General features: G+C 41.7%; 1 protein-coding gene across 1 annotated transcript; it reads right to left on the bottom strand.

Moving 5' to 3' along the window:
• Window positions 1–6,074: 6,074 nt before the first annotated feature.
• Window positions 6,075–9,772, bottom strand: LOC140334506 (forkhead box protein J1.2-like). Its single transcript, XM_072416779.1, has 2 exons — window positions 9,286–9,772; window positions 6,075–7,313 (listed from the first exon to the last, which is right to left on the bottom strand). Exons 1-2 carry the CDS (start codon window positions 9,745–9,747, stop codon window positions 6,663–6,665), a joined length of 1,113 nt encoding a protein of 370 aa, XP_072272880.1. The 5' UTR covers window positions 9,748–9,772; the 3' UTR covers window positions 6,075–6,662.
• Between the last annotated feature and the right edge of the window lie 1,918 nt (window positions 9,773–11,690).

Raw genomic sequence — 11,690 nt, 5'->3', positions numbered from 1 at the left:
TAAAAGAGGTTTACGCATGACTGGAGCAACAGTGAGAAAAGCTCTGCGCTGCAAAAATGGAAGGAACAGAAGAGCAATGGCAGAAAGCCCATGTAGCTTCTAAAGGATTACAGGGCCTGTTTGTGGTCTCTGCCTGGTTCAAATTATCATTCTCCAATACTAGGTGGACCTTTTGGTCCAGGCTTGTAGCATTGTCCACATAATGGGCCTATAATATACTGTTTCCCCAAAAATAAAACCTTCCTTAAAAAAATAAGCCTTAGCATGATTTTTCTGGATGCTCCTATTTATAAGCCCAACTCCAACAATAAGCCCTAGTTACTATCTTATGGAGACGAAAGGTAAATGCCTACTGATATGTAAACAAATGAACAGGAAATGATATTTTGACCCCTAGACAAGATAAGTGCAAAAAGAAAGAGCTATTCTGTTGAGTACAAAAAAGGGAATTCTCAAGGACTCCCAGGGCAAGAATCTTATGGCTTTCTGCAAAGAGCAGAGGTTGGATTTCCAAATGGTCCAGAAATGGTGAGCAGAGTAGGATAACCTCAGCCTACACATGTATAAGGGAAATGCTCAGAAGTGCAAGTGTGGATCAGGTTGGCAACCAATATTTCCTGAGTTGAAAGATATGATCTGTGAATGGATTGCTGACAGGAGAGCAAATGCTTTGGTGGTGCACAGGGCTGATATTCAAGCATTTGCCCTAACAATGGCACCACAGTTAGTAATATCCCCAGAAGAATTCAATGCATCACAACACTGGCTGGATGGCTTCCTTTAGCGATATGAATTGGCTCTAAGAAGATCGTCAACACTGTTCAAGCTGGAAGATGCTGAAATTATTAAACGTGCACTTGCACTTCAAGTACTTTGCTAATGTCATCAACTTTTCTAAATACGAACTTTCCAACATGATTGCTATGGATGAAACTGCAGTGTATATGGGCCAAGGATCCCAAACTTCAATTGATCAGCGGGGTGCCTCCCCAATTTACATTCCCTCCACTGGTTACGAAAGTGCATGTGCTACCTGTATTTTGGCAATTAGTCTGGATGGAAATAAAGCCCCACCTTCCATCAACAAGGGCAAGAAAGAGAAGATTGAATGTCTTTCAGGCATTTATGTTCTTGAAACCAAAAAAAGCTTGGTGCACGCAAGCCGTTTTAAAGAAGTGGGTTGATTAAATGCTGCCACTTGTTTTGCTAGGTGGCCAAAGACGTCTGCTGGTCTGGGATTCAGCCAGCCCACACTATGCTAAAGACATGAAGAGCTTCCTTGCAAAGAGAAGAATTGATCAAATAATGATTTTTGCAAGAATGACTGGTTATCTCTAAACTCTTGATATTGCATAATACAAGCCATTCAAGGACAATTTGGAAATTAATGACTACATTTAAAATAGAATGGAGAGAAATCGGCATGGAACCTTTGTGAAGCCTAGACTGCAAGAAGTCTTGACATGGATGAAGAAGTCATGGGATAAAATCTCCGACAGTTGCCTTGTGAATGCACACAAGGCTACATGGACAAGAGCTGCTCACTTAGGAAAAGTGCTGTGTTCCTAAACACGAGAGTGTTTAGCCACTGGGTCTACAGAAAATTGAGTCCCCAGAAATTCAGAATTGAATTTGGAGCTTGCAGAGTTATAATGAAGATGACATGACAACTGTATTTGAATAAATAAATGTACTGTACAGTAGATTTTTGTTCATGAATTAACGTACCAGTAAATTGTTGTACATGAAAAAATACCGTAAGAAGATGACATGATTGACTGTATTTGAATAAATGTGGATTTTTGATCATACTAGTAAATGGTACTGTAGTTTGTAAATAGGAAAAATAAGACATCCCCCGAAAATAAGCCCTAACGTGTCTTTTGGAGCAAAAATTTAGACCCTGGGTAATAACAAGATGGTCTGTATTAAATAGTAACAAGTGAAAGCCATGATTTACACAACCAGACAGTATGGAAAAAAATGTACCTCACATGCCACCAGAGTTGGGTTTGGAGAAGATGGGGTCCTGGGTAAATAAGAGATGGAGGCCCCAAATGCTCAGGATTCTAGCTCCCTTCACTCCCTACATTCTATTGGTTGAAGCCCTGGAAAAGGTGGGGAGCCTTGGATATTTCTTAGTTTTCCCTAAAAGCCGCTTAGAATACCAACTGGCACTTGTGTGCTGTTTCAGTTCTCGGACATGGGGAAATGGGGTGCACTTTCCAAACCCGCAAGACTGGTGCAGAACAAAGGATATCTGGCACCTACAATAGCATTATTAATGTCCATGGACATTTTGTCAAAATGGAATGGAACCCGAAACACGGGTCAGCAAAATACTATTTGCTTCTATTGAGCAGTATTCATGGCAGGTGAAATGTTGCATTTAAAACCAACTCCCATGGGCAACTAGAATCTGTGTGGTGATCCTGTAACCCTTTAAAGGTCAATGTGGTCACTGTGATTCCTGTGTAAAAATAAAAAAACAGGCAATGTTTTCTTACATTTCCTGGTTCTATAGAAAAACAACAGGGGCAGAGTGTCCCTTCGAGATCAAAGTAGCCATGGCATATTACCAAATATTGTGCTGTTTGAAGGAACAGAAGTGGGGCCATGGTGGGCCAAAGTAAGTATATCTAATGCCACATTGCAGGTCCCATTGACTTTTCATATCTACAGGTGCGACTAACAATGGATTTGTTACTTTGATTTGCAGTTACGCGTAACATTTAGGTATTTTTATTACAATACACCAGCACACTGTTTTGATTTTACAGGTTGCATTGGAATCTGACTGCCTCTTAGAACTAGAGCACTGAGAACTGGAGTGACAGGGTTAATGTCCCCTCCCAGACACCTGATCTGCCAAGCGGTAAAAGATGAAGTTACCTAGCTTTGTTCTGCCACATGTAACACAAGGAAGGGATCAGGAAAAAAGTAAAGCGGCGTCACGCCACACTCCCTGCGTCCTACTGTAAGAACACGTAACGTATACTCTGCACATACAGCACTTTGTTTCTGTTCTGCTAATCATTATGCATCAGACACGTGCCCCAGTTCCAGGATGGGGCCTATGAAGGCGATTTTTTTATAGATACGTGGCTAACCAAAAACTTAAAGCTGAACTCTGGGCAGGGAAATTATTTTTTTTTCTGGCCATCCAGTTGTGACATTTGCACAGACCTGATCTTTCCTTGCTGCAGCTCTTTCAGGTCTTGTCCCTTCCCCATGCAGGACTGGACAGTAAAAAAAGAAGCAGCAGAATGAGTTCATCCTTTTATCACTGTGCTATTTCCTTTTATCAGAATGTTTCTTATTAGAACGTGGGCACCATTAATGTATTGAAGAATACAGAGCCTTGCTGCAGCTTGTGTACAGTGTGCACTTTCACAGTCCTAACCTCCTCATTATTCAATTGTGGTATAGGGATTAGGGGATGGAGGGGCGTATACGCCATTGAGCGCCAGACAGCTGTGTGAGAGCCTTTGACAGGTGAGGCGATCAGATTAATAATTCACTGGGTTCTTGGAGTATTTATCCCGCTCATGTTTACTCACAGCTTGGGTGATTTAAAAGAGTACAGGGTATAGAAAGACCCGACAGTACCACCTAACTCTACATACAGACCTACCTGTCACCTACCAGTATGGAGGAGCCAACCTGAGCCTGGATTCATGAAAATTCTATCAATCATGCAAATGTATAAAAATGTCCAGGGACAATTTGCTGTGAAGGTGGTTTCACCTATCAAAAGGCAATGCTGGCTTGGAGGAACTCTGTGTTTCCTTTTTAATGTGTGTGTGTCCATTATTGGCACAATACAGTACACTACATACAGAGGGTCCTGAGAAGAACAATATCAGAGGCGAACTGCACAGGTATCCATCCAATCACCTAATCTGCAGCAGTGAGTTGTGCTTTGTGTCTTATTCTACCATGGGGTGAATGGAGGCCACTGTGCATATATTGATGTCTTCAGATAAACAAGATAAAATTTCAATAACATGGCACCTGTTGTGTACACAACTAAAAAGGGTTAATTATTCCTGTAGGTATGTGATATCATCGTGCACATACAGGTGTTTCCAAACTTTGTCATTGTATAGAGTTTAATAACAGAATATATATGTTCCCATGAAGGGAAATATACCTAATGGGCCGTGACACGGATAGAGACCACTGATAACCTAAAGACCCCTTAGAGGTGGCTGGTCAGGGTCTGCCGGCCTCGGTCTCCCACATACTTTAATTAAGGCCAGGGTCACAGGGGTCATATGATGCCACCCCCATGGTATACTCCAACTCCTACACACAGATCCCTCCCTTTCTTTTAATTATGCTACGGGTAACTGAGCCTCTGCTGGAAATAATTAGCTGTCATCTGCTGAGAGAAGAGATGACACAGAATTCTAGGATTACGCTGGGAACCTGGTAATGGGGCTGGGCCACTGCCATAACTTCCCACAAGTCACCAGCAAAATATTGCAACTTCCCGGCTGAAACTGTCGAATCTGAATGGAACCCAGCACAAGCATTGCTCTGTGCAACTCCTAAACTTCCTTACAGAATGAATATACAATTATTTTCTTGTACAGGCTACAGTATATGTCAACCAATGGCGGACCAGTATCTATTGCTAGGCTTATGCAATGTGGGTAGCATGGTTGGCTCAGTGGACAGCACCTCAGCCTTTTCAGCACTGGGGTCCTAGGTTGGATCGCTGTCAGGACATCTGAAAAGAGTTTGTTTGCATGGGTTTCCTCCCACATCCCAAAAACATGCAGTTAGGTTCATGGCTTCCCCTCAAAATTGACCTTAGCCTGTGGTAATGACTTATGAAAAAATACACTTTGCCTGAACAATTTTCCATTAACATTCTGTCAAAAAATCAGTTAGTAAGTCAAAAATAATAGGTCAAAAGTAAATATGATCGATAATAAATATCTAATCCAGCTCTTGTCGCCCAGGGCTCCGAGGACCCTTAGGGTTCCTCCAGAGGCTATTTTGATAGCTCAAGTCAATGCCTCTAGGCATTAATGATTTTGTAGCTGTCTTTAAGAGTAGCCAGCCAGACCACCACTATATGGGGGATCCCACCCGCTGACCAATAATATGGACCCCCATTCCCCAAAAATTGGTTTCAGCAGGGCTTACCCAAAACTTTGACATCATTTTTACGGCTAGTTTATCAAATTTGCTGGACTGGTCCTATGTATCTAAACCCAAGAATAATTTAATATATATTGCAGCTTTCCAGGCGTTAAATTTATTGGCTGCATTGTTTTTTTTACAGCAAAATAACTGTTTATCCTATCAGAAATCTTGTGCCTTCCTATAAACAGAACTTAAGTCTCCCAATATGTTATAAGCTGTTTCAGCTACAAGCAACACCATTCTATGTAATGTGGATAAAAAGATGTGTGTTTGTAGGTGTATGAGGTGTTTGTAGTGCAATGCAGGAGAGCAACTTAGAATGACAACACTGCTTTGCTATAGATACTGTGCGGTGAGTGTTGACGCCAATGATTTTTTTGGCTATCTGTAAGGGTAACATTCTTCCCACTGATCACCATGCTAATGTACAGTGAGCTGGGAATATAATCATTAAAGCAGGGGCCCACGAAGACCTGACAGTTATTTCAGAGGTTCCCCCACGTAAAAAAAGGGTCGCCTTAATAATTAGAAGTCACATTTCTGTTTTCTGCAGTCTGATTGGTAAAAATGTGAAGTTGGATTGCTTACTTTAGGTTAATTCATTCTGCACTCATAATAAAGAGGTCTGTGAATTTGAAAGTTCTTCCATTGGGTAATTATAACTTTTACTGACAAAGATATTCACTATGTTTGGTGACAGCTGCATTGTAATCCTTCTCTGCTTCTCTACATGTTCAGCTGCTGCCAAATGATAGTAAAAAGAAGCTAAGCATGCACCAAATATTACAATCTATAACAACAGCATGAAAAAAATACCAATCATGGTCAATGAGCAATATGGTCATTGAAAGGAGTTGCAAGATGCAAGCTGAATTTGCACATTCTCATACCAATGGACAAAAAAATAACTAGACAGATTAAGTCTTCTCTTTTTTTATTTTCAACAGGCTAGATAGGCCTTTAAGACTTCACATTTGGAGCCAACTATCCTTCAAATCACAATAACTTCATATATTCTTCATATATTAGCTGCATAGATACTTCATTTTACCAACAACTCTCATCACCCACATTATTTGTAAATAATCTATTATTTCAACATGTAAAAATATATTCCCGCAACAGAGCGGGAGTTAAATGGCTGTGACAGTCCATTGTCCATGGCTGCTTTGCCATGCATGTCCATCAGTTGTAGGTCATATGTCTCCTAAGTAAGATGCCCCAACATCTGTAGGAGCTTGATGGCCCCAATATGGCTACAGGCACACTGCACCAGGAACAGGCAAAAGAGAGGTGTCCATCCTCCAGCTTTACTAGTCCTCCATAACTGGGACATTTCTACAATGCAAAATCCAGCAAAGAAAACTTTGACTGGACTGTAATCAGCAAGATAAAAATCTCTGAACACCGCCTTGGGGTCCATTTGCATCCTTTTTTAGTCACTTTAACCTGCTATTGAGCCTTATTTCTGGTAATAACTGAAGAACTTTAGAAGTTGTAATAGGTCATAGCAATGTCTCTGCTCGTTCCCAAGGTGGGCATTCGTATAAAACGTCTTCAGCATAGCCATTGTCACTGTACCACAGGTCTGCCACGGGTTCTTCCTTCAACTCTTGCCAGGTTGGGTGGTGTTCAGGAAGCATAAACCACTGGCTATCCACTATGGCAGGGTCAGGCTGGCCCAGTTCTAGTCCAGGGTTGGTCACTACTGAGGCGTTGGGCCCAGAAGAGCCCAGATCTCCTTCCCACCATGTAGATATTAGGGCAGTCTGGAGATCGAGATCATCAAAGTTGCTGTTATTCAGAGGATCTTCAGTAGGAAAGAGGTTGTCTCCATGTCTTTCAGGGACTCTCAGAGCTGGAAGAACTGGATTGGCTTTTTCTTGTCTCCGAGGCTGCTTGTATCCGCAGGAAGAATGTTGGGATTGGTAGCTGTTTGTTCGAGTTGTCTGGTAAGGGTGGTGGAGTGGCACCTTGTTGCATCTGGGAGGGTCTAGGTGAGAAGCTGGCATCCGTCTCCTCTTCAAGACTCCATTTACAAACATATCAGCATAACGAGGGTCCATCTGCCAAAATCCACCCTTTCCAGGCTCGTCTTTTCCCCGAGGGACCTTCATGAAGCATTTGTTCAAGGACAGATTGTGACGGATGGAGTTCTAAAACACAAAGAAGAAGATTTGGAATTGTAAATAAATCCCAGAAATACAAAAAATATATAGTGGGGTAAAACCACAGCCAAAACAGTTTTTAAAAACGAGCTGGAACCCCTACAAGTTTTTAAACTTTGAAGTCTGTTTGGAAAGATTTTCCTTGTTTTTTAATTTCTGACCCATTGCAGTTACACTATTTCTTACACATGATTGGACATTCTTAGCAAAGTAGATTTCCACCACATTCACTAAGCTAAACAAATTATTCCATTCAGGGTGATAATTCATTATGCTAAGTGAACAGCTTAGACTCTTAGTAAATAAACTGCAATGTAGTAGAAATTACTGTGACATGGGGCCTGATATATTAAAGCTCTCCAAAAGAAATCTGTTTGCTGGCAAATGTGTTCACTTCTAGACCAGATGAATTCTAGATTTGCTGGATCACTCAGGTTTTCCCATGATAGTCTATATTCTCCAATCATGGAGAGTGTTAATAAATCAGGCTTGTAATGTTACAATGGTGTTGAGATCAATCTCTGCATCCAACTACCTATGTAGCTTACTTCTGCTTAATAAAACACTGATACTCATGGCAACCAATTTGCAGTGATTTAGTAACATGGCTGAGCTCCTGGCATGGCTCCTGTGTGGCTCAATTTTACACCTGGCACCTTCAGGCTACAGCTTGCCTGTCCTGTACCTGGCTGCTTCCCCTTTGCACCAGTGATACCCCTGAATATGCTGTGTAAATGCTGACTTTCTCATTTGTACATTGTTAGGTACCCTTCCTAAAACACCATCAGTTTATCAACACCATCAGGGTTCACATTAGATGTCAAAGGCCCATCCACCTAGTGGGATCAGAGGACATAGAGATCTGTCTGCCAGGGGAGCAAAGAATTAAACTTCTCATGGGCCAAATGAGCATTTAACCTTTGGGAAGCAGCCACTTAATGCCAATAGCTTGGCCACTTCAAACCAAGAAATGTTTGTGGTTAAAAGATGATTAATAGCAATAAAGTGTCATATGTATTGGTAACTTGGTAAAATGTGGAACTGGATAGTGTCTGCTATGCATCTGGGGGTTTACTATTTCCTTTTACAAGCATGTGACTGCTGCCTAAATGTCTACTAATTGATCTCCCATTAAAGGAAAAATCAGGTGATACCATGATAATTTATTTTAGGCTCCAAACTTAAAAATTAAAATCTGCTTTCTCATTTCTCTGGAGTTCTTCCTTGGTGAGGATTTCCTTCCTGAGTAGCCAACCTGATCAAGGTAGCAGGCCTATCATGATGGTAGAATATACAGCCAGGACCCATCTCCTGTGGCCTTGCTCCCTGCCCCCTCTTTAATAGCTCAGGTGTCACTTACTGGCCAGGACAAAGTGGCCCATTATGCAGCTGTCTCTGGGAGCAGGCAGGATGCACACAAATGACTATAGACAGACACCTGGCAGGGTCCATACACCGAGCATAGCCATGAATAATGCAGTGTGTCACAGTCACCAGAGGATTCCCACTATACAGCATGTCACTGCTCTTCCTGGACAAAGATTATCCTTATCTCAGGGACCAGGGCAAAACCAGGTCCTGTCATGTCCTAAATTCAGATAAAAAGGCACAGGTGCAACCGATAGAACAAAAGGGATTATGGCCTGGGGGCATTTCCTTCTACACTGGCCTGATCTTTTGTGTGTAAATACAGAAAGGCAGCCTTGCAAACATAGGGGTTCATAGCTAAAAACTGGAGGAGAACTGGAACAATTGCCCATAACAATCAGTTATGTTTTAAATCAAGAAATTAATGTGTTTGGTTGTGATGGGTAATTTGTTGGCTGCAACGTATTGCAATATATAATATAACAGACAAGCCATGTTGGGACCCGGAGTTGAGAACACAATTCATGGAAATTAGAGATTTGTCCAGGCTTGGTAATAAAGCAGAAAGGTGATTTTGTTCCAAATCTCTTACCTGCCAGCTGGGGTCCGCATGCCTGTAATAGCAGAAGTTCTGAGTAATCCAGTTGTATATGGCAGACAGGGTCAGTTTTCTTTGCTGGCTTGCCTCCATGGCCATACAGATGAGGCTAGCATAAGAATATGGCGGTTTCACATGAGGATTGGTTCTGTAATCCACTTCCTGGATGGGATTGGGGATAGATGTAGGTAAAGATGGCCAGGTGTTTCTTCCCAGGGTAACTCTTTGTTTCCCATTACGAGGAGCCTGGCAGGAAGCTATATCTCCAGCTGTGGGGCTGCATGGACCCTGGTTTGTATGAGGAGGAGGAGGACAAGAAGTGGCAATGGATGACAAGTCTGAACTCCGAATCGAGAAATCTTGGAGCCACTGAAGGTTGGTTAGACTATCATCTTCTCGACAATTGTCCTTCTCCATAAGTGTTAAGGACTGGTGGTGGGAAGAAAGGACTGGCATGGTCTTTTAGGAAAGATGATGAAACCTATAACAAGAAACATCACATTAGTATTCTATAGTAAGAAAAATATTATAAACAATTGCCTTGTCTTTTCTTAAGAAAATGCTATTTTCACCTTTTCTCACCCTCTGTTGCCCCTAAGAGCTCCTGATCTCCTGCAGCCTATCTACATGCACTGGTGCTACTGGTAGTTGCATGTTGCTGCTCAAGACTAGTGATAACAGCAAAACATGCCAGCACAATACTCAACAATACAGCTACTTATTCCGCCATCTGGAAGAGCATGTCACAAGTTGAGAAACCAGGGGAACAACTGAAGGACAGATACAGAGCGTTGTCCCCTTTTAAAAGTAAGTGCTTGAATCAGGAACTTCATTATGACTTTTGATAATCAATAAACATGTTAAATGTGCTAAAGCAGCCTTTCTCAACCTATTTCTCTCTGAGTAACCCTTAAAATAATTTTCAGGATTGAAGTAACACCTAATTCCAATTTATATGGGGTCAATAGAAAGAGTGCCTCCTTACAGTAGTGGCATGAATAACACCTTTATAGACAAATATAAACATCTTTTAAGTCATGTTGGTTCTGCCAAGTGGTGTTGGCCCCATAATTATGCAGGAACCATCACATTGGGGATCAATCAGCCACAGTTCCAAGTACCCCTAGCAGCCTTTGGAGAAACCCTGGGGTTCCATGGAATCCTGGTTGAGAATGGCTGTCAGATTGATTTCAGTGATTGGTTTTCATCTACTTTAAGCCTTTCCAAGCATTACCTATTCAATTGTGGTTCTGAAATGGTGTGCCGGTAATAACTACTAGGGGTTCCCCGGTATGGGATCATGCAGAAGGTCAATAATGTCCCTGAAAATGATGTCCTCTTATCACATTACTATTTATTACCAGGTTGCCATTATTATTTTTGATGGCTCATGTCTAGGTATTTACTAACAAATGTAAAATGGATGGGTCCATCCTGAATCATAACCTTTATAGATGATAAATCCCATGGAGCACCCTTCATATTTTAATAAGCTGGCAAGTCAAAATCTTGCATTGTATGGCCATTCCCTTATTGATATTTACGTTGTTCAATCTGCAGAAACTGTTGGAAAATGGGCAGAGTGATTTTATTGTAAAAAAAATGAGATTTTCAGGTGGTTTTCAGGCCCGTACAGCTCCGCTCCCTCTTGTTTGCCATCTTGCTCTCCATTTAGCTGCCTCTCCCCTAATGACAGTAAATATAGCCGGATAATTTCCCTCTGTGGGCACTGCCACAGCCGCACCACCTCCCCCAAGGCCTCACCCAAGAGACTATTTGTTCAGAACAAATAGCGGTTGTTCCTGCTGCTTGCGCTTGCCGCTGAGCCACCCGGGAATGTCCATACCTGTTCTGATAAGCACCCTTTCCTGGCCTGTCAAGAGGAATCACCGTAATTCAAATATATAAAACCAGATCTGTACACTGAACAAATATCTGTACTGTGTGAGCCTGTCCTGATAATTTACACTCAGTGGTGGCTGATATTTTATAAAATCAGCACTGTGTGACTCTGTCCTCATAATATATACTCAGTGGTGGCTGAGTACTACATAAAACCAGCACTATATTGTCCTGTCCTGATAATCTACAATCAGCCATAACTGGGTATTTTATAAAAGCAGCAACATCTGACCGTGTCCTGATATTCTTGCCACTGATAGCGGGGTATAGTATGGAAAAAAGCACTGGCTTGCCCTGTCCTGGTAATGTACATTTGGTAATGGATATTATATAGGAGCAGCACTGGCTGGTCCTGTCCGCATAATATACAATTAGTTATAGATGGATATTTTATAGAAGCAGGACTGTCTGGTCCTGTCCTGATAATAAACGGTCAGTGATAGATAGATATTATAAAGAAGCAGCACTGGCTGATCCTGTCCTGATAATATATAGTC

The sequence above is a fragment of the Pyxicephalus adspersus genome, chromosome 7 (assembly GCF_032062135.1).
Source record: "Pyxicephalus adspersus chromosome 7, UCB_Pads_2.0, whole genome shotgun sequence".
In the NCBI taxonomy this organism is placed as follows: Eukaryota; Metazoa; Chordata; class Amphibia; order Anura; family Pyxicephalidae; genus Pyxicephalus; species Pyxicephalus adspersus.
Note: the sequence above shows the minus strand (reverse complement) of the source record. Positions and strands in the feature narration are given on the sequence as shown.